This window comes from Trachurus trachurus (genome assembly GCF_905171665.1).
Source record: "Trachurus trachurus genome assembly, chromosome: 14".
Lineage (NCBI taxonomy): Eukaryota > Metazoa > Chordata > Actinopteri > Carangiformes > Carangidae > Trachurus > Trachurus trachurus.
In genome coordinates, this window is record NC_139903.1 from 12,884,929 (window position 1) to 12,908,371 (window position 23,443).

The following is a 23,443-nucleotide window of genomic DNA, read 5'->3' on the forward strand; positions in this document are numbered from 1 at the left end:
CACCTACTGTACTTTTTCTGCCCTCGGTGTTTTTTTTGTTTTTTTTTTCCCACAGAAGTTGCCTTGTGATCAGCTTTAAAGCCTGTTGTTCCTCAGAGCCCAGATTCCACATCACTTTATGATAAGTGGATGTGATTTTAGGCATATGCTGTAGGATGCTGCCACACATTTGACAACTCACAGAAAATGCAACAGTAATGTAATTGCAAATGTATCACCAAATGGCATGGGACAGAACAATAGCACAACGAAGGTGGAATAAGTAATAGTCTTTCGCACAAGGTGTCATATTTCCATTTTCTTTGACACTTCTGTGCCACAAAGAATTGCCACCAATTGCTTCTATACTCTTGTTTCAGGGATACAGACGACTGCAACGTGGAGTGCCTCCTAACTAATGACAGACTTTTAGCTGTTAACTGTCAAAAATGTTGCTGTTTGGGGTTTTATCTAAGTCATTGTTTCAAAAACACAATACCTGGCCAGATAAGGAATTCCCATTGGTAGCACCATGAACAGTCAGCACAGACAGGCCTATTCAAAAAACTTGTGAGTGTGAATAATGAAATAGGATTACCAGTCACGTTTCATACAGAGTTTGGGGTGTCTTGCATTCTCCGGCTAAGATGTATGAAAACTGTTTTCATATATTCTGACATCTGTGAACAGCTATCTGGCATGGATACAACTAAATGTTTTATATACCAAGTAACATGTAATGTATGCGTACGATTTCTTTTAATTTCCTCTGTGAATGTTGCGCATTATTCTTAATATCTTACCCTGCTTCTTCTTCTCCAGGGTCACGAGAGGGCAGAGCCACCTTATCTTCAGATACTGTAGCTACATTGTGCAGAGAGCAGGGCTGGCAGCTTATTATAGGTCATCTACATGAAGAGATCCATAATTACTTCACTGTATGCATGGATACCGTATCTTATTGATCCCCACAGGAAAATTCTTTGTTTACCTTCATAATGAATACAGCAGTTAAAGGTCTGACCTCAGGGTCAACTACAGAGATTCTCAGGGCCCTTCTGCAGCCTCTCAACCTGCTTGAACACAGTTTTATGACTCAGGAGACTCTCCACAATAATCAACCCACGCTGCCTCTTGGTGCATTTTAAAATCTGATCCTCTGTGTGTTCTGGTCTGTTTTTGAAATTTGTCATCTTTTAATTCATTATGTACAGCATGATTAATTAATAGGACACACATTGTTGGTAGTACGGCCTGTTTGTATGAACATTTAAAGCTGGAAGTGCATTAAATATGCACTCAAAATATAGCCTAATCCAAAACATAACAAATGTACATACACTAACTTGCACCTTGCACCTTGCAAAGTTGTTGTTGTCTATGATATCAAAATACAGATGGCTAAAGTTAGTTTTTAAAGGAACGGATTGTATTTGTAGTTCTTCACTGTATATTCAGTTTCTTTTGGGTGACTCATACATATTTCACAAAGTTATTTGTTTGATATGTATGAGTTAATTTGAACATGCAGGTAATGTGTGTAATATATACATATAATATATAAAGTAATAAAAACATCTAAACTATCTTTATTCTTAACTTGAGCATGCTCACCAGGCACTTGTGGGCCATAACAAACAAGATAATTTAAATATTAACATGTAAAAAGGGATTGCCCCACTTTTCTTCTGCTGCTTTCTAAGGGACTATATTGCATGGCGGAAGAATAACAAACAATTGTAATTAGGAAATATCTCGTCGGTGCTTTCAAAAGGATTTCATTTGAATGATAACACGTAAACATGACTAATTAAGAATAACATTTATTGGACAGTGTTTACTTATTTATTTATTTCTATGGCGGTATGTGTCCACTGATTTAGAAGAGCAATAAGCCACTTTCACCTCTAGTGGCTTATTGCTTAATTAAATGACAAATCGGAGGATTGGTTTGCAGATTGCCTGAATTGACGTCAATTGGATTGGTTAGGTGACAGAGCCAGGCTCCGCCCCCTGTGGGCCAAGGTAGAGCATGCTGAGAGAGGGAGGAGGGAGAAGGGGGCTGAGCTGATCCCACGTGTGACGCTTTCATTCCCGGCTCAGTAATATTCTCATAGCGGGGCTTTGCATATCTCCTGCCGTATCTGTGTGTGTCTGTCACTGTTACTGTAGTCCCAGCCTATAGTTTGGAATAGATATGGAAGGAGACGGGAGTCAAGCCACATCCGGAAGCCTAAATGATTCACAACATGACCCGGGGTAAGAATCTTTCTAAATTTAATCCTTAGGTACGATTTTTTTTCATGTTACAACATCTTGGAGAGGACTTCGACTGCCGTGCTGGATTCGTCCCCCAGTACGCACTTAAACCGTGCACGGGTCTGTTTCCAGATGCAGTTTTAAAGACCTCAGCTTTGTATCAAGAGTGGCCTCCCCCTTTTATGTAGATAGTCTACAATTACAAAGCGCGAATGTGTTTTCATAGTCTTCCTTTATCCTTTAAGGTCGCTTTTAGAAGTAGTTAGTCGTCAAAATGGCCGAACTGACATCTGGACTCACTTCTGTTGTGTTTTCCCCTTACAGTAAAATGTTTATCGGTGGCCTCAGCTGGCAAACCTCACCAGGTGAGACTGTTATTCTCTTTTACACCGTATCCAGTATTTCTTGTTGTTTTGTCGCTGTGACTGAGTGCTCGGTCGGCGGAGCTGCTGGCGGTGTATGTGCGAATGTGGACCGTGCAGTAGTGTACTGTATGGGATATCTCACTAGTGTGTGCGCACGATGTTATTTTTGATCTCCGTCCATCTGAAGTCCTCTATTCGACCCCTATGCGCATCGCGGGGTGTTTTTTTGAAATACAATGACAACATGCATGCCCATATGTTTCTGTCAAATGACCCGACATATTTTCCCTCTATCCACAGACAGCCTTAGAGACTATTTTAGTAAATTCGGAGAAATAAGAGAATGTATGGTGATGAGAGACCCCACGACAAAACGCTCAAGGTAAATACACGAGCTTTTTTCTACTTCTCCTCTCCAGTGCATGCAGCGATATCGCTTACTTTGTCCCTGTTTAGTATTAATCCAGCGAGTATGTGTGTTTCTGTGTCCGCGCGCGCATGTGGTCGTGTGTGTGTGTCCCTGTGTGCGCGCGCCTGCGTGTGGTTTCACAGCAAGCCAGATAAGCTTAAATGCTCACTGCTGTAAAGCTGCGGCCGAATGCAATTTGACATTGACTTTGTGACTGCACCACAATGTTGGTGTAGTGTCGTCTCATATTGTAACATACCAAATAATGATCAGCAGTGTCCTCAGTTTGAGGTTCAGATCTGCTACAGGACGTCCATAATGTGGATTATAATCACATTACCAAGAAATATTCTAACAATAATAAGGTCATATGAATATTATGCCTATTGTTGTGCAGCTTATTGTGGCAAGTGGAAATGTTTTTCGGTATTCAGTATCTATTTGCAGGAAGCAAAATGCATAGTAATGTTTGGCTTTTGTGTGTATATGCATTTTAACATTGTTGTTTTCATCTTTGTGTCTTTTGTTTTGCAGAGGATTTGGGTTTGTTACGTTTACAGATGCTGCCAGTGTAGATAAAGTCTTAGCTCAACAACACCATGAATTAGACTCAAAGACGGTGAGTTGATTTTTATCTACACTTACATAAATGTTTATTTCTTGTTTTGCGCTGGCACTGCAAAGACCTTCAGTCCTGACTGTGTGACTGCCTAAGGCCTTGTGGGAAAACACCTCTTAGGTTGACAGCCTGTGTGGATCAAGGTCACGTATAAGGGCTAAATGTATGATAGTCCCATCAACACTAAGCCTAGCAATAAAACACAACTCCAGGGTGAATATTATGTGTTCACTTTCACTTCTGTGGATGAATGGGGCTGACACGCCCCCTTCTTCTCTGTAGCCACATGTGCAGTGAGCACATATCTCATGTTCCACTGAAGGGCGTCCTGTCCAGAATTGCTGCCTCGCTACTGTTTGACCCAGCAGATATTATATTGGATCACGCCTACTGCACTGATACTTTAAGTGTGAAAACAAGGTTTAAAACACTTCCCATAAAAATAAACAACATTTCCCTTATGTCATAAAACAGAGCTCATATTTGTGAGTGCACTAAACTAAAGACCATTAATCAGCTTTTATTTGAAACAGCAAAAATACATGAATCTAAATAACTGATTACTGATATGTGGAATAATTATTTGACCATAAAAAGCAATCCATTGGGAATATGCCAATATATTTCACATTGTGAATGTGTATTAAGTTTGAAAGGACCATGTGAATTTACTTGCCTAAAAATGACAATTGCTTCTCACTCATACTCCCAAACTCTCATTTTTGAAAAACTCGGATTTTACTTGGCTCTTGAAATTATCAGTACATAAATAATTAAGCATGCCAGTCGTTTTTGAGAGATATCTGTGGTGATGGATTAGATAGGGTTCAGCTCAATATTTGTCTGCGATTTCCACTCAGTAAGTGTCACTATCCAGAAACGGCAGCATAATTTTGGAAATGGAATAACAGTGCATGTTGAGGAAACTTGCTGTGTGTGCTACCACTACTGGGGACAATCCTAGATGGAGGGTTATTTTTCTAAAGTAGCAGCATATAATATGGATGCTCCCCAGATCCCTACAGGATATGACCAGTAATGTAAATTTAACATTTGTTGTTCATTTATTCATATTCTTGAGTTGCAGTGTGATTAGCACAGAGCTGAAACAACTTGCTGTTTGTCAAGCAGTGGACCTAACTTTAATTCCTTCCAGTTCTTTCAACTATAAAGTCTGTAGTAATGTCACTGCTCTTCTTTTTTTTTAATTTTATTTTTTATATTAGGGGGCTCTGAGCTCTCTGGCCAGTTTTCAGAGCAGCTCAGTGATGGAAGCTTTACTTCTCCAAAAGGGCTTATGGGTTTAGTATTTCTACTGGTCTAAAAATGAATTATTTACCATTATAAAAAAGACACAGACACCTTTACAAAATTATTGACAGGGCTAAATCAAAATATATTGCGGACTTTCGGGTTGCAAGATAGCTGGCCTCATCTCCCTCACCCATGAAATCCATACCAGACTTTGCTATTCTTCATTACACTCAAACTTTGTTCTTGAGTCTTTCTATGTGTGTGCATTTTAAGTATAATGACAGGCCCTTTCAGCTGTATTATGGTAATGGGGGTGATAAAAACATACAATGGTGCTTCAGTTTTGAATGAGTGAATATGGAGAGAAGACATGGTTCTTGGCATTGAAGTGACCAATAAGTAAGACTAATGGCATTGCAGACCTCGCAGAACATCTGTAGAGGGGCATATGTAGAGGCAGGTTAAGGGGCTGCTTGAAGGGATAACAATGCAAACGTACTTTGATGCAGAATCTGGAGCAGTTTGATAACTTCAAGCTTGACATTTTGAATGAACAATTTTGTGACAGCTTGACAGCATATATATTTACAGCAAAGGTCGGAGGGAGGGGGGGTGTGCATGAGAGAAGGTTTGCACATAAAAAATATTCTGAACACCTGGGCGTTGGCCTACAAAGCCCAGTTTTGTGCTTATTCCAGATAAATGGAGCAATGCCTTGCCCGAAGGCAGCAGGAAATAGTTAAATTCCTTGTGCATTTTTAACTATTCTATTAAGATATTCATTGGATTTTAACTTACTGACCCCCCTGCTCATATCACAGTCTTAAAACACTGCTACCTCCATGATGTGGCTGATTTATTGATTGCATAATAGTTTTTGCTTGCAGCTGTAATGTCATAATCAAGTGTAGAGCATTGTTGGCCTATTTATTTTCACATAGGCATTATAGTGAATGTTGGAAATAAAGGTTTATCTCACCCCTCTGTAGCATAATAAATGGCATGCAAAGTCAGTAATGCAAAATTACCATTTTGCAATTGTGAGCTAATTCTGTTTTATATTCATATAAAAAGATACAAGCAAAGCAGTAGATGGGCACATTAACAATAACATGACAGTATCACACTAACTATAGGCTGGTGGTCTCATTTGGCTTATTCGACTTATGTCATATTCTTGAGGTTACCACACCCCATGACCTGAGCACTGACATTTCAATGTCTGACATGCACTCATCTTTGTCTCTGAACAGTGACGTCAGTGCTCAGCCATAGCAAAGTTCTCTAAAGTTGTTGCACATGCTTCGCTAACGGAAAAAGGCGAAGTCACGCAAAGCTTGTCGTGAAACATTTCCTTTACATTAAAAATGATTTTTAACATGACCTCTCAGGTATTTCTTTTCCCCTAAAAAAAGAAAATCAAGTGTTTTGGCGGTGGAGTTTTATTCAAAAATGTTCATGGCCTTTTTTCCTCCCCCTATTGAAGACTGCTTACTGTAGAGAGCTGACAGGAAATTAGGAGAGGGAGAGAGAGAGAGAGAGAGAGAGAGAGAGAGAGAGAGAGAGAGAGAGAGAGAGGCCAGACTTGATCAGGGGATGTTGTGATTACATGGTCAGTGTCTTAAACCCTTAGGCCACCAGGCTACCCTGAATAAATTGTTTTTAATGACTATTAACAGAATCATTTTGGATGTTGACTTTTATACAGTCTATATTTAAAAAGATATGAAGCCCAATTAGACTTCCATTCCTGTCTGGTGTTAATGAAACAATTTTTTTTCTGTGCAATTTATTTGCTTTGTTTCCAAGGGCGTGTATACCCCTAAACATGGATTAATACTGATAGACCTGTAATAATAGAGATAAGTCATGGCTATGGCTGAATTAACAACAGAGTGAAACCATTTTTTTTTTGCAGGACATTTCTGACAGACCAAAGATCCAGTTGACTCAAATGCATGCAGAAATGGATATTTTCTATCTGCTAATGTGTTGTTGTTTATTTGTCAGTATGCAGTAGAAGATTACAAACCCAAGGCAGCTGTCTTTGTTGCCCTCCTAACCATTAGTCACTGGGCTGTATCTGATGAGCTGTTGTATATCTTTAACATTCACACTATCAAGATTGCATTGCATTGGGATCTATCATATCTCTTTATGAAGTTGCTCAGCAATAATGAAAAGGATGAACTGGTCCAGCAAGATGTGGATGGTTCTTGATGCGCTTGCAGATGTTGGTTTGATATTAGCCTCCTACTTTTTTTTGCAGTGCTTGAATGAATCCTTACCAGTGTTTTTGTCCCTCCTAACCTTGAACGGAGCGAGTGGCTGGAGGTGCTGTGACTGTGAACAAGTTGACTCATGCGGTATTATGAGTGTTCGTACAGGGAAAGTGAAAATCATACTTCATTTACATTTTTGCCCTTGTTTTTTCAAAGTTGAGCTCATTTTTATTTCACAGTTATAGTCAAACGTGTGAGTTTAATCAGGCACACTATAGCTCCTATTATTAGGAAATATTAGTTTATTACTTGTACTGATGCCTCGAATGGATTTCAGTGTGGATCAGCAGTTTGGCTTTGCATTTTTTTTTTTTTTTCATCGTGTGCTGTGCTCTCGGTCCGGTTATGAAAACACTTAGACTAGGATGAATGTGAATGAGACATATGGGGAAGAACAGCCTGGGGCTTCAAAACACACATGCTGGTAATTCAGAACATATTTACCATTTTTCATGATGCTTTGTTCAGTTTAGAAATATGCAACTCATGGCATCTGTTCCTGAAGATGTTTTCAAGGCAGGCCGGTATGAACAGGAGAGATCATATTACATGATTTTGCATTTAAGAAGTAACAGTTCAGGGCTTTACAAGGCAGGTCGATTGAATCCAGGTTGTTGTTTTCATTTTTTAATGTGAAGCAGTTAGAACCCAATTTTTTGGAATAAGACTTGATAAAATAGGCTTGTTGGGCCTACCAAAGGTTATGACAACTAAACGTAAAATATAAATTTGTTCATGTCATGAATCACACCATTCATTGCAGTTTAAACTGCGAAACTGTGGCCTCAGTCTTAATTCACTGCAACCTGTAAGACCCGGAGACATCTATGTTTCTTGTAAGATAAACATATTCTATGTGGTGCTGGCGTAATTCCAGCCTTTATTGAATGACTCCCAGGTCAGCCTGTGCTCGCTGTTTTGATGTTGTAGGTGAGACAGGAAACAACCCAAGAGGAAAGGAGGAGAAAAGGCTTGGACAAACAGCTGTTCTGGACAAATCTAAAGCCTGTTCATCAGACAGGATTTTGGTGGTGAAGTCAAATTATTGAGCTAAACTCTGACTCGCTCTTGTTTAAGTATAGCAGGTGCTCCGTTTTCCGCAGTTAATTATAGCTGAAGGCGTTATTAGTTCATGCTGTATCTGTCTCTTGTCAGTACATACAGTGTAGATATCAGTGAATCTGGATCATACTCATAATAATGTTGCTTATTTTTAAGGGAGAGGGAAAAAAACGGATGGACAAATTTGCCTTTTTCCTGGTGTTATTCCAAGGCAAAAATCAGTGGAGATTGACAGCACAGATATGAAACATTTATGTTGTAATTTCTTGTCTATTCCGTTGGTATCGCACGCGCGCACCTGTGGACCTGCTCACACACTTAAATTGGGGGAAGCTGCGGGCTTTGATAAGGCTTTTCCTTTTAGCTTAAACACCACATCATCAGGCCCACGTAGATATGTCTTAAGAGAGAGGAAGAGAGTTTACCCAGGAGCCGCATTAATATATGAAATCCTTTTGTAAGATGTGAACTTAAGATATATGCTGTTCCCCCTGCCCTGATCTCTCACAGTCGCATGCAAAAGCAGCCCTCTGAGACCCTGTAGTAAAAGGCTGTGGAAGATAAAAGATTGGGGGGGTAGGGGTTGCAGGGATTCCTCTTGGTCGGCTCTCATTTATTACGCTGACATATCATGTTGTGTGATGTCTTGAGGAAATACACTTTTGTTCTGTGTGAGATCATGTTGCATCATCAAACGTATAACAAATGTGAGAGACACTTCTTTAACATGTCACCCTCGTTCTCTCGTGCTCCTCGTGAACGTGGTTAGATTCACCAAAGATTCACCTGAGATGGCCATTTTGCAAAAGTAATTGCAGAGGCCTGTGATGATGACATCACATCAGAGATGTGCCAGACAAATGTACATAACAGGCACTGGCTGCATTAATTGAATCAATGGGAGACAGGAGCTCATACATCCTACAGATGGCTGTAGATAAAAGATGATGGTGTTGTAACCTAATCCGACCTGTTAGAATAAGATTTTCTCACAAAAAACATGTTGATTTAAAATTTTGTTGCAAGTGTCAATTGTATTGCCATTTAGCTTTGACCTATATAATACAAAAAAAAACAGTACAATGCTATATCAATTTCCTATAGCCAAGGTGATGCCATCAAATATCTTGTTTGACCAGTTGTTCAAACCCCAAATTATCTGATATTCTGTAATGTTAAGGCAGGACGTTGTTGATATTGGACAAGGTCATACTCAACATATAACAAAACAATTGACTGTCAAGATGGTAGCAAATGAATTTTCTGTGAATCAGCTAGTTGATTACAGGACTACCATTAACCAGCTTTTATATGTTATTATGTCCATGTCTGGCAACCTTTGTTGTCTTTGAACATGCAGATGTGTGTGAAAATCTGATTTGCATGCTGTAAAAACCCTTCTCATAGTAAAGGACATCGTCGTCATAGATTTAGTAGATTTTCTATGTTGTTGTTCAGTGGTCAAATCAACCCTGAATGCCTGTTGAGATCACTATGACCTTCACATTTTCCACAGTATGAAAACAATAAACAAAAGGTAAATTCTGGGTGTTTACCTGCTTAATAGCTCTGCTCTGAGCAGCTAATCTCGCAACCAGTAAAACCTTAATGTTCAAAGGTGGAGCACATTCAAATTCAGAGCAGATTGTTCATTCAGCTCCAAGTCAGGTTTCCAAATATCTATGCGCTGTTTAGTTTGTGTGCACTGCTGGTGATGCTTCCATGATAAAAAATTCCTAGAGGCAGATTAATAAAGTACTTTTACTGCTACTAGATGATAGTGATACGGCTACAGCTGGATGGGAGGTCTCACATTTTACACTACGGTTATGTGTCGTCAGTTTATGACACTTAATACGTTATGGGAATTATTTTGTGCTGAAGCGCTCTAATATGCTTCTTGGTACACATGTTCCCTAAAATTGCCTCCTCTACTTCGACATCAGCCTGTGATTTGTTCCCAGAATTCATTTCAACAAGCCATAGAGAATACGCCTAAACTTGTTGCGTTCAGCTGCTGGGAAAGCAATAGCACACAGCAAGAACAAGAGAGTGCTTTTCCCCCTCAAGCCCATTAACAAAAGTACTTTTCTTAATGGTTTTTTAAATAGTGTTAAAATTTTTGAAGGCATTGATGGATGAATATAGACTTGAGTGAAATAAGATGTGCAAGTACTGTATGTGGAATTACTTAAACAAGAGCAATGCCCACGTCTGATTGAGTGATCCTAAAGCCGATGGTGTATGTGTTACATAACAAAAAGGTTTCAGAAAGGAAGTATCAGGTGAAGCCGAGACGACATGATGCGTGGTTCAGTGCTACACAGTGCAAAGCGTAATGCTTATTTTAACTTATGGCCTTAAGTATTAGGGCACTTTCAACATAGAAATCACATGAATATGTAAAGTGAGAGGAAAAAAAACAATTGCAACATCTCCCCTCCTCATAAATTAAATTTCTCAAAGGAGTCATTCATCATAAGTTGTGACCTAAAAAGGTACAGCTACAGCATTTCTCAGAAGGATTGGTTAGTAAGTCCTCATTGCCTAATTTGCTTGCATTGCTCTGAGTGTGATTTAAACAATCTTCGGTATCAGCCTCATTTTAATACAGTTCTGTGGCTGCAATTCTCCCCATGCAGTAATTCTAATATTATAAAAACCAGACCGACAGAAAACTATATGAGCTCCATTGTTGCTGTGTTAAAGTGCACTCTTGTGCAAACATGGGTCTTCACAGTGAGCAGAAACCCCTCAGCAGGACGGAAAAAATCTATTAGTTTAAGCAGTGTAATGAAGTGTGATTTGATATGTTTTGTATTGGCTTAAAAAGTAAGATACATTACCAAGTATAGGATTTTGGTATTCAAAGCATAACGTGTTGTGTTTGCTCAAATAGGGTGCACAAAATAATTGAGTTTGAATTGGTTATGCCTGGGGCTAAGTGCTAAAACAAATCTTTAAATGAAATTCATTACAAGCAGGGTTGCCATACCCAGGTGTTATTGAATTCATTTCTCATTTTGACCTGATTTAGAACGATAACAGTAATAACTGAGACTGACAGAAAAGATGACAATGACATTGCACATCATGGTTTCCCTTCAAACACATTAAAATGTAGTCAGGCTCAATGGTTTAATTGATCTGTGCAGATGGTGTCTTTTCTTCTCCTGTTCCTTGATTCATTTTCTCTCTGTTGTTTTCCTCAGCAGACAGAGATGTATATATTTTCTTAAATAAATCCATCTGTGCTCAAGGAGCAACTTTAACCAATAGTAATGGTATACTGATTGTACATATTTCAGTATAACACGCTGCAAATAAATATGGAACCACATGAAAAGGATTCTTTGTTAAATACAAATGAGTAATACTCTGCCAAAAGGGGAATTTGATCCGTTTCTTTTTTTGGAAGCTCTCTTTTTGGAATGCATAGGTATCCAGGCAAGGACAATTTGGGGATGACATTGCTGTTTGTGATAGTTCCTCTTCATTCTAAGTGCAAGGTTGATGAGACACCCCCACCGCATACCTTCATCCAAGTGAAATTAACGAGGAAAATGAAGCTAATGAAATAACAAGCACAAGATGGAGAAACAGGCTGATCTGACGCATCCTCTTGGTTATTTGGCAATATCTGGAGGCATCACCGGCCTCAGACTCTCATTTTCTCCCTGTCATATTCAATCAGGGATTCATGCCTAAAATAAAAGTGATTCTCTGCCGCAACCATGACCAGCAGAGCGACGGCCAGGCCAGCCCCAGCACAACAAGTATTTTTGTAACAGCACTGGTTCTTTCTTAATATATATCAGTATAGCATCGGCACATCATTTGGTAGTATCAATATTTTGGTCTGGAGACACAGGCAGTAATTACTAGTAATTGATATGTGGTTTCTAACACTGCATTGCCCGATACAATGAATGCAGTGCCTAGAATGTGTCATTGAGCTCCATCAATTGTAGATAATTTGCTACAGTAAGTAATGAGGTCAGTGATATTGGCCGACTTCCTTCAAATCATCATTATAACAAATTTTGTGGTGCCATTGCGATTTAAATTATTGAAATGAATGCTGTTTTGTTTTTAACCTAAAGGTCTTCCCGCCGACAATCCTGACTCACTTAACTTGAAGTCAAACCAGTTATTGGGCCAAATATCTGCACCATCATAATTAATAAGCAGCCAGCTAATTGGCCAGCAGTAAATATGAGTGATTGGCTGTTTTAGAGCAGGGATTAATGTAGTGACTAATGAGGGTCTGTTATTGCATAGTGCATTTAATGGTATTTTACAAATGAACTAGTCATTGTGAATTGATTTAATATTAGAAAAAGTATTAACTCGAACATTTCAGTGCTGTTTGCTCTTTGTTTGGTCTGAATTGTTGGGACGTGACACTACCTGTAATCATGATCCCGTCTCTCTTTATAAATAACTTCTAAAAATAACATAACCCTGATCAGATTGTGGGACAAAGGTTGAAAAAATATTTCAAATCTCAAAGCTCACATCTGATGTTGCAGACCACGGTGTAACAAACAGTTCTTTTTTTCCTTCTCTACTTATTGCCACTTTGTTGGGTCATTCATGTGCACTTAATATGCAATTGCAATAATTTTCGACAGCTCTTGAATGCAGCTTCTAAAATTCAAAGGCAGACTGTGTGAATCGCCACAGGCTGATTATGCAGCTTTTGTAAATCTTAATGGCTCAGATAAATTATCATCAGGGCGAGCTAAAAGTATCACATTTTAATACATGAAATTACAAATATGCGTTTCTTTCATGGAAATACTATTTTGTTCTTGACCACAATGGATTTAAAATGTAACCATGTGAATGGTCTCTTGTGCTCAGCTCAATAAAACAGCTCACAATACTCTCGGGGCTCCCCTTTTTCTTTTCTGAGTTTTAGAAATATTTTCAACACCTGTTCATTGCTTTTCACCCTTGAAATATCACAGTTTCTCCTTTAACAACATTTTTGCTATTCTCTTCTCATTCTCAGATTGATCCTAAGGTTGCCTTTCCCCGTCGCGCCCAGCCTAAGGTAAGAATAAATTGGTCACTAACCCTGCTCAAAGAAAATGATTATGTCTCATGTCACTAGCTTACCTAATTTTGTGTGCTCACACAGCAGATACAAATAGGCAGCGGTTGTCTGTTTGTTATTGTAGAGAAATACCTCGTCTGGCTCCAACTTTCTCACCTTGTCTATGCTGCCTCGCCAAAGCAATTAAAGTTGGACATATTACACTTAAAGGGAATTTTCAGCATGATTGAAGTTACAGTTTTTTTTGTATTACCTCAGTTTTTCATATCTACTTCATTTTTTCAGTTTTTGCTATGCTTACATTTGTACTTCATCCCTCATCACAGTTGTTTTTAATGGCAAATAGCTTGAAATGAACCGTCTTATTGCCACAGTATATCTCCATTGTAGCAGTGGATCCCACTTTCAGTCTGCTATTAAATCAAATCAAGCTTTATTATCTGTCAAATGCTGCAGAATACACAGCGAGTGGTGAAGTGGTGGCCTTTGGTTAGACTTTGGTTAAGTTTGGTGTCGACTGTCGGGAGAATTTACACCCTATTGCAACATTTTTGAGGGTGCACATTAATGTGAAATGGCAAGGTTTCTTTTTGTATGTGATTAGCCCTATATTAGCTTGACTGAACTGGCAAGAAATGATTGCTGACTTCTTTTCTCACTTGACAGTGATGAATTACATTTGCTGGCTGAATTATAAGTCTGTTGAGTTGTTTTCTGTAGCATTTGCAGTTGAATGGGACTGAATGACATAAGTGATTTTCGAAATATCTCGAATTGTAGCGCATGCATGCGGAGATTGTCCCAATTAGCGCCAAAACAATAGATGATTTAAAAAATGAGCCAAACTCCAATCACACAGGAACTGTCGCATGACCTCCTCATGATGCATATTATCTTTTCCTTTCTTGATTACTGGTCTTGAGCAGTTCTAATGACAATTAAATATTCAGCGTGCGCAGATGGTGCTGTGGTGTAGTCAAGGGCTTTGTTGACATGCCCTCTCACACCATCCCCCAGCATTTAATGTGCAGACTATTGCACAGTACAGTGTAGCACTATTCAGCGTTGCGATCAGGGCTTTCTCCACCTACACCAGGTGGAAATCGATAATAGATTTTCTCCTTCCCACCAGATCAGAGAGAGCCATTGTTAAAGAGTTGTTCAGGTTTCAAATGAGGAATTGGCAGTGCAGGCTTTCAAAGCCACAGCACATGACTTAAGGATATCGGCATATGGTTGAGAAACTACCAGTGTTTTCTTACATGGCGAGTATATCACTTTAACTTCTTCTCTTCTGAGGCTTGCTCATAAAAGTTGTTTGATGATGCTTCCAGTTTCTTAAGTGAACCAGGAACTCTTCTTGCTGTCATGGTTATTGTTAATTTTTTTTTTTTAACAGCGTTATACTCTTATTTCAGGAGTGACTCAGAGAGAGAAATACAATATTTTGAGCTGTTCAACAGGTCTAAAACATATTTATCATTCTACCTTGCGTGATTCATAACTCAGTGGAATAATGACACCATAACAGAATTTGTGGCACTGCAAAAGCCTTGTACGAATGATTTATAAAATGGCTATAGGGCATGCTTGTTAGAGAAGAAAAATGGTTGTATTGAATGTGGATTATAAAGGATCTTAAAGCAATGGGATTAAGCCAGATAGATTAACATTGCATGGGTTTGTACTTTATGTTCAATTGATTTAAGACCTTTAAAAGAGGTCCCACTCTGAGGTTCCCATTTAGAAAGTCCTTTCTGTCTTGCATTTGCTTTCTTTTGTCCCTCTTTCCCCCTTCACTGTCTGCCTGGCTGCTTATGCAGCTGTTGAATAGGCTTCGTTCTTGTTTAAAGAATCTCGGCTTGGCAGGTGCCTCAGTAGCACGGGCTTCGGGGAGCAAATCGTGACGAGACCAATCAGCGTTTATTTTCTCACGGCTAACAATGACCTCACAAGTAACCCTGCCAATGACCTACCACTGCTGAATGCTGCAGTATGGTAAAACTATACAGTATGTACAGCACGTAGAGCAATGCTGAAAACAGACAGGAAGTGAAGGTGAACACAGAGGACATTTCACTGTAAACAACTGAAGGTGTTTGCACCGGGATGACAGGATCACAGGAAAAACAACTTGTATCAGCAGCAATAACTGACACTGCCCCAAAACCACAGGCAGTTCCACTGTAAAGAGGCGGTCAGAGACAGACAGACCGGAGTTTGGCAACAACTAATCATTAGGCTGTACTAAAGTAGACAGCCTGGAGAACATATAATTTAAATCTGATGTGGCATCTATGACAAAGTCGACTTGCTAAGAAGATTTGTATAGGTTCCAACAATGCTGAAGGATTTTTAGTGTGAAACATTTGTGTTTAGGAAGGCCAGCGTTGTGCCTGGATTGCAGGTTCCTGTCATAATGACACATGGATATGTTCTTGAATGACTTTTCAGTCACTGGCTGCTGATAGCATCAGCTCTACCTACTGCCTTTGAAAATCTTGATAATGTTTAATTTAGATAATGTGTTTTCTTTGTCCGTGACTCTATACTAGAAATTTGGAAAGAAGGTCAGGTAACTATAGGATCTGTTGTTTAAAAAAACAAAAACACAAACATGCCACAGAGATGCAAACTGGCACACACATAACAAACAGATAAAGCTTATCTTAGGACATAAAAAAAAACATTTTGTATTAGAAAAAGAAGCTGTGCTTACAAGTCGTGTTGGAGGTATCAATGCAGACTAGGCTGCAAATATTCAGGGATTAGGTTGCATCTGTGGATGATTGACAGATGAGAATGAAAAGGATTAAACAATGATGATGTGATGCAAAGTGCTTTATGCACATTCATTTATGCCTTGCCTTCTTCGAGCCTATTCAGCCGGGCTGGGGTTAGCCATGGCTTTATTAGATAGGCATCTAAAAGTAGCTTTAAAATGCCAGGATTTTAAATGTGCTGGTGTCTCAACGTTTAGTTTCACAACAAACATCAGTTCTCAGTTCCCTGTCTTGGTGACAAACATGCTCTTATTTGGTGCCATTCCTTGTGATAGATGCAGAATATTGATATTATTGGAGGTTATTTCTAAAATATGGATATGACTACAGATATTATTAACACCATTTGATATTATGTCTTAACAAGACATCGGCAGTGTTACCCGAAGGAATTTGGGAGGAATCTGCCTTTAAGTGTAAAAAACGTGTTTTTCCTGACATTGCAATGTGCAGCTCATATTAATAACTGCAAAGCCAACACAAGTTGTGATCGATCAGTCAATCACCTTTTGAGCTGAATCAGACAGAACCTGATGCGTTCTCATCTTATTATGAGCGTGTGTTTCGATGCAGCTTCAAACAACCACCTCGCTCTTTAAATATGAGGCCATGGCCTGATGGTTCACTACAGCTCATTTCAAGTTTAGCTTCACAAGCCTGATACTAAATTTCATAATCATTTCTTTTGATAAAACCCTTTGGGAAGCCCAAGTGTCTAAAGAGCTTTTAAGAGACTGTTGCTGTAGCATATTTTCTATAGTTTGGAAAATTCTTTGTTTTTATGTATTTTTGATACATGACATTCAACACAGGTTCATATACTGACTGAAAACTATTTTAATGTACATCACATTTATCCAAACCCTCCTTTTCCTCATCTAAATTTCTTGTATTACTGTACTGAAAAAACCTACATGTCTTTTTAGTGTTGTGGCTGCGTACTGTATAGGAAGTGGTAAAGAAGATGAAGATGAGATGATGCTGCTCCTTGCCGTCTTCCTTGTTTGATATTTCTCAGTAAGGCTCATAGTGAAAAATGTAAACGAGGCCTTCTCTCAGTTTCCTTGAGGAATCAAAGCACCGGTTTCTGCCGACATTGCTCGAGATTTACCACTCAACTGTTGGCGTCATTACCGCTGCTGCCGCTGCTTTTGTTTCCCACAGTGGAGTCACACACAACCATGGCATGTCCCAGCATGATTTTAATTGCCAGCGGGACTGTGGCCACTTCAGTGGGAGATGAGTTCTGATAGCTTGTTATGGAAATGAAAAGAAGGAGCATTTACAGAGCCATGCGAATGGTTGCCATTTACAGAGCAATGGGCATAACCCTTTTCCTTGCACCTCATAAAGGGATTTGCCTCGTAAACCATCCCGAAACAGGTTGTCACTGTGATTCTGGCAGGATTCTGGCTCCAGAAAGAAGAGTGGATTTGTGCACCAATAGATTTGTGTTGCGCACATCTATTCATTTGTGATGACAGTTTTTTGTTTGTAATGACAGTTTTCTTTCCTGCAACTTCTCTCTAGTATTAAACCGCTTGCATCAATGTCAGCGAGGAGCACGGCTAACTGAGATAGTACACTGGCTGAGGTAATTCTGGGCTATCAGTCAAAAATACCATCAAAGCGTTGTCCCAAATTTTACTCCAGCCTGTGACAGCTGTGACTGTGTGGCTTCCCTGTTCGTGGCCTACTGTTAGTGTTGTGCACTCTCTTCCTTTTGGCCTCTTTTTTGTCTAACGCTTTGTCTCTCCACGTCACGTTTTTCTCCTTTTGCATTCTCTTTTCACTCACACGCACACACTCACACACACACTTTATGTGAATGGCAAATTGACCGGTTCCCCCACCTCCTCCACTTGTCTGCATCCCACACGTGTCTCTCAGGGCCCCTGTGTGTGTACTTAATGTTCTTACCTGCAGAAAAGACTCTCAGGTGTATTGTGGTTCTTGAGATTTCAAGTCTTAAGTTTTAATGAAGTCTAATAATAAAGCTGCATGAAAAAATACACATTCTCATCCCCTGCGCCTTTGTTGTGTATGACATGATATTGCACTCACTCACAAACCGTATTAAAGAGGCACAGTTGTGTAGTTTAATATACAAATTCAAAACAAACTTGTACATGTTCTCCCACGTCCTCCCTTTCTCTCTCTGTGCTCTTTCCTCTGCTTCTTTTTTAGTCTTTCAGGATTACAAGGCCTTGTAAATCCAGTCTTACACCTTGCTCAGTTATTTGATCTAGATTTAGCATTATGATATTCCCCTTCTCAAAATGATCCTTATTTTAAATGACACAGCTCACTGCTGGGAAAATGAAACCTCCGTAGCTGCCAGCCCCTTTGAATGTCCCTGTGAATTTATTAAAAGCACCAGCTTCCCTCCATTCCAACTCAGATCTGCACAGCTGCACGAGTCTGAAAGAATATTCAAGGACAAAAGTCCTTAATGTAGAGCAGAATGTCATATCAATATCGTTTGTTCAGCTTCACCGTTTGCAACCCTGAGTCCTTCCAAGTATTTATTTATAATGTGAAAGAAGATTATTTCTTATTATATGTTTCCTTATTTAAAGGAATTTCCGCCAGGCAGATAGAAACACGGAGTGGGGAAAGAGGAGGAATGAGATGAACTTTGTAAAAGCTATTATCTAAAACCCAATGTCACATTTCGGGGCATATGGCACAGGACTTATCCCGGTGAGTGACCATGATGTCCAAAAAAGATATTTGCTGTATTTCTCAAAATAAACGCGGTTTTGAAATAGGTTTTTACAACTGACACTTAACACACTGACATTTCACTGAGACCAAGCCGGCCTGATAGTGAGCAAAGAAAACTTGGACCAGGATGACGGAAAAGTGACAAGCAAGTTGATGGGAATTCTTCGCTGTCACTGTCCTCTCACCTCTGGGGGAAAAAAACCAGATGTGCAGCCAACATAAGTAAAGCCTTCTTTAGAAAGGAGGATGTCGCAAGGAGTTGTTTTCCCCCTGTGGTAATGGCTGCTGTGCTGAAGCTGGAGATGGGTTTAAATCCCTGACCCGTCAGCTCCTTTGCTTTCAGTGGCCTCAGTGGAACTGCTCCAGATGAAAATGGGGCCAGAGCACAGACATATGAATGACTGTTTGTTTGGTGGTCAGACACAATCACCAACTGAGTGACCCAGTTAACGGCTAGTCAAAGCGATGCTCAGTTTGATTCTTGCATGTTATTTTTTTTCACACTTTCTCTCTTTTTTGAAAGCTTTCCTTCAATAGTTAGTCTCCAATGGAAAGATAAATGATCTGTAAATGTAGATGAGATGCAAGGGTATTTCTTTTTTCCCCCCACTGCAAATAACATGAACACACGTTTCTTTTGTTTGAATAATTGCCATAATGCTTATAAATGGAGTTTACATACAGTGTGTGTGATTCCTTCTTTCCCTGACCTCCCTCTTTTCTGCTCCGGTCTCCTTGGTTGCCGGTGGAGAGTAATTAGGTTTTCTAGGGGATTGAGGGGTTTTCAATGCTTACCAATGGCAGCAGTCAGGCAGGCTAGCGCTGGCAGGGCAGAGAGGACAGAGGGCTGTGCAGGAGCCTGGCACTGCTAAACCTGATGCTGACTGACAGTAATGAGGAGAGCCTGCTAGCCAGGATAGAGAGGAGAAGAGAGCAGAGGAGAGGAGGGCATGGACCTCCACTATACCTCTCAAGACCTCTTATCAAAGCTGCTCTGTGTACGCACACGCGTGTACACACACAGGGAGAGGGGGGGGGCGGGAAACAACAGCAACACAAGCACACACACGTTTAATGTGTGCTTGGTACATCAGAGCAAATGCATCACTGGGCTGTGTTATATCAGCCTTGTTTGGCTTTACTCATGAACCTTATAGAAAGGATCAAAAATGAAATATGGTATGTTATAGCAGCAGCTGCAGCTCCACTGGTGGAAAAACAGGAAGCCAAAAACTGTAAAAAAAGAAAAAAAAAAAAAGAAAAACCAGTATATATATACGTATGTGCATATATACACACACAAATGAATATGTTTCTGTTTTTCCTCAAATATGTAAAAGTACATTGTAGCCTATGTTTCAATATATTTTGTCTGTGTTACCATAGTTACTGTTTAAAATAAATAAAAAAACTGGTAACATTTAAAAAATGTTTAGTTCTGTCGCTGACAAAGTAAGTGGCTTGGGTCAGCACAAACCAACAGTGAGTCTGACCTTTGATTACGTGACAGCCTTGTTCTGGTTTTACATTATATGAACACAGACTCCACCCATTCCAATGTGAAAAACTAAGATTTTGAATGAAGCAGAGAGGCACTTAACTCTGAAAGTCATCACTTGAGGGAGTGCCTGTGGCAGCTCGAGAGGCAGATGAGGAATGCGTTTCTAATTTTTTAACAGTGACCTTTTTGAGATTGCATTTGAATGAAATACTGGAAATAATTAAAAGGGGACGGCCAGCTTAATCAGGATGATGAGTTCCATTGTGTTGTCAGACACATCACCTTGCTGTCCAGTGTTGAATTCTCATTACTTCTCAGCACCTTCACCCACCCGACTCGTGTTTCTGCCTTCAAACATCCTGTCTGGGATTTGTCCAACAAAAAGTGAGAGGTGCAGGTGTGTCAGGGTGTGTGTACTTATTGCAAACAGAGCTACTGTATAAATACTGTACACGCATCTCTGATTTGAAGTATTATACCACATGTTTAGAAAATCCAGTTTGTGTCTTTTGTGTGTAAAATGCAACTTTACAGCTGCATGATATGTTAATACTTCATACTTTTAGACAGATATGCCAAACCAGCATATCGCAAAATAATATGTTCACCTGGTTCATTTGAATGACTTTGGTGAAATGTGTTGTATTTTGTAGATCGCCCTCTTGTTTATTAGGATTCTTTTGCTCAGCCAACTCCAGCGTCGAGGTTTTAAACATACGATACATACAGTGCCTCTCAGTTTATTTGTAATTGTGGAAGTAAAGCTGAAGTCATTTTGTGTTGGACGTGTCGGTCTGATTGGAGGATTGCCTGCCCGGCTCACTGAAGTGTTCTGCCATGATTGGATCCAGTTGTCATTGTAGAGTAAGATATTGGAATCTCACAGGCCAGATTGCTCTTTCTCACTTGTGTGACAGTTCATGCTCTGTAGTTTTCATGTCCTGCCCTGGTTTATTTATTTATTTATTTGTTTTCTTTCTTTTCTTTTCCTTTCTTTTTTTTCCAGGGGCACCAGCCTCTCAGATTAAGAATGATATTCTTTCAGCAAGACAAGCCTGTCAGGTTATTAGTCGTGCCATTGTTGGTGGTGTGATTAATAGTGATGGCCAGTGGCTTTTGTTGCCTTCTTTTTGGTTGGACTGCTTGTTTGCAACATGTCACTGCATCCACACTCTGGCTTTGAAGAAGCTGCAATGTTATATCCTCTAATTAATTGGAAAAATACATTGGGCCCGTGCTTGGATCATACCACTACTTCCTTTTACGTGGTCGTGGTGGTGTCACTTTTAGCCCCACTAAATATCGAGGTTCATGGTTTACTATTCTTAAAATCAACCTAATGTTTGGTTTTGTCACAGTTCTGCCACAGTCAATACAGCAACACTCTAATAATAACCAAACATGACTGGATAGGCAAGAAATAACAAGCAGCAAACAGAAATATATTCTATGCTGTAATTACATATTTCAGAACTTGCACTGTTATTTTACTTGTCATCCTCAGCAGCTACGTGATGTGTGTGTGTGTTTTGTGTTTAACCTCAAAATATCTTCACTAGAAGGTGAGTGTGGTGTGTCTGTTGTCACTCTGATGTATAAATATTGTGTAATTAGCTGAAAGCATTCAGAACATTGATTCTTTGTTGTTTAATTGCAATATGCCTTAATTATCGGCTATTTGTGTCACTTGAGCAGACGAGCCTTGATGAAAGATAAAGCGGTCAACAGGATATAACGGTTTCAAGAGTATTAACATAAAACTATGCAACAGATGCAAAGTTCTGAGGCAGGAGATGAAATTGCTCGTGATAAGACTCGTACGCCCACCATTCAGCTCTTTCTGATTGTCATGCTATACTTCTGCGATTTCCACCTGATGCGGGAGCCACTGAATGGCCGCTGTTGTTGCTTGTACTTCGCCTGGCCACTGCTTAATAGATCCCAACGGCCACCGTGGCAGAAAATCTGCATGCTATTGTCGGTAGTAGGAAAGAGCCAGATAGAATCTGAGGGTCGAGCTATAACAAAGCATGACAGGAAGGATGTGCAGCAGTACAGTCAGCCAGGCATGCTGCTCCACATTTATTGTGGGGACCCTCACCTGCTCGTTCTCTGGTAGGTGGTCTGTCATTCACTTCCATGATAATATGAAATTCCTCAACCTAAATGGAGAGTGAACAAAACTGGGTTTTTTTTGTTAACACCTGCTCTAGAGTAGCAATTTGGTGTTATTTTGTACATGTGTATACAGTTATAGAGACATGTTGCATCTGTTGCACTTTGTCACATTGTGTGACTAAAATAATATAGCATGTATGTGTAAGACACCAAGTCTTCAATACTGAATTACTGCATCTAAGTCAGGGCGCTAAAGAGCTTAGCTGTTCCTCTACATAATGCCGCGGTCCTCAGCTGTGACCTTTCTCTTCCGCACATCATTCATGATTATACTGCTGACATGTTGGCTTATGCCAATAATTTTTCATAGGAGGCAATGTCAGCCACATCATATTTTATCATCTGGATAAATTTGTGTTGTGTTTTCATGTGGGCTCTCCATAATTTGTATTTGTCTGTTTATGTGCCTGTCCTAGAGATTAGATTTTGCATTTAATTTAACTCGGAAAATAATTCAGGTGTAAACACAGTCTGGCATCAGAGGGGAAAATACTTAGTTTAGTTTAGTTAGCTGCTAAATGAGTGATATGTAACATGAATAAATAAAGTGCACGCATGTAGAAACGTGTGAGATGTGAGTATGCAGTGAATGTGAGTGATGATCGCTCACCAAATGGGAAAAGAATGAGAGAAGGGCCGAATAATGAAAACGCTAATTTTATGTATGATTATTTGATGCATTTTGAGATGTTATTGCATATGGATGAACAATTTTCAAATATTCATTTTTTTACAGTCAGATTTTATAGTCCAAATTAATGCTTTTCATGCTTAATGAAACTGTCTCCTGAGTGATGTTGTTTCTAAATGCACCTTGCACAGTATATTCCTGGCTCCCTGCTTAGAAGTCACAAATACAACTATTTATATTTGAGTGCTTTGGCTTCAACCTTGTAGCAAAAGCTTTTTTTTTGTCATTTTTGTGGCAGTTTTTTTATGTTAAAAGTTAAACAGCATCGAGCT

General features: G+C 39.5%; 1 protein-coding gene across 8 annotated transcripts in view; it reads left to right on the top strand.

The window, feature by feature from the left end:
* The first annotated feature begins 2,066 nt into the window (after nt 1–2,066).
* The window catches only part of LOC310997167 (RNA-binding protein Musashi homolog 2), a 223,580-nt gene continuing 202,203 nt past the window's right edge, over nt 2,067–23,443 (top strand). For all 8 annotated transcript variants that reach the window (XM_083986820.1, XM_083986821.1, XM_083986819.1 and 5 more), the window contains exons 1-5: nt 2,067–2,238; nt 2,563–2,603; nt 2,904–2,985; nt 3,547–3,631; nt 13,247–13,288. In XM_083986820.1, the coding sequence (XP_083842946.1) occupies nt 2,177–2,238; nt 2,563–2,603; nt 2,904–2,985; nt 3,547–3,631; nt 13,247–13,288 (312 nt within the window). In that variant the 5' untranslated portion in view covers nt 2,067–2,176. The remainder of the gene's footprint in view (nt 2,239–2,562; nt 2,604–2,903; nt 2,986–3,546; nt 3,632–13,246; nt 13,289–23,443) is intronic.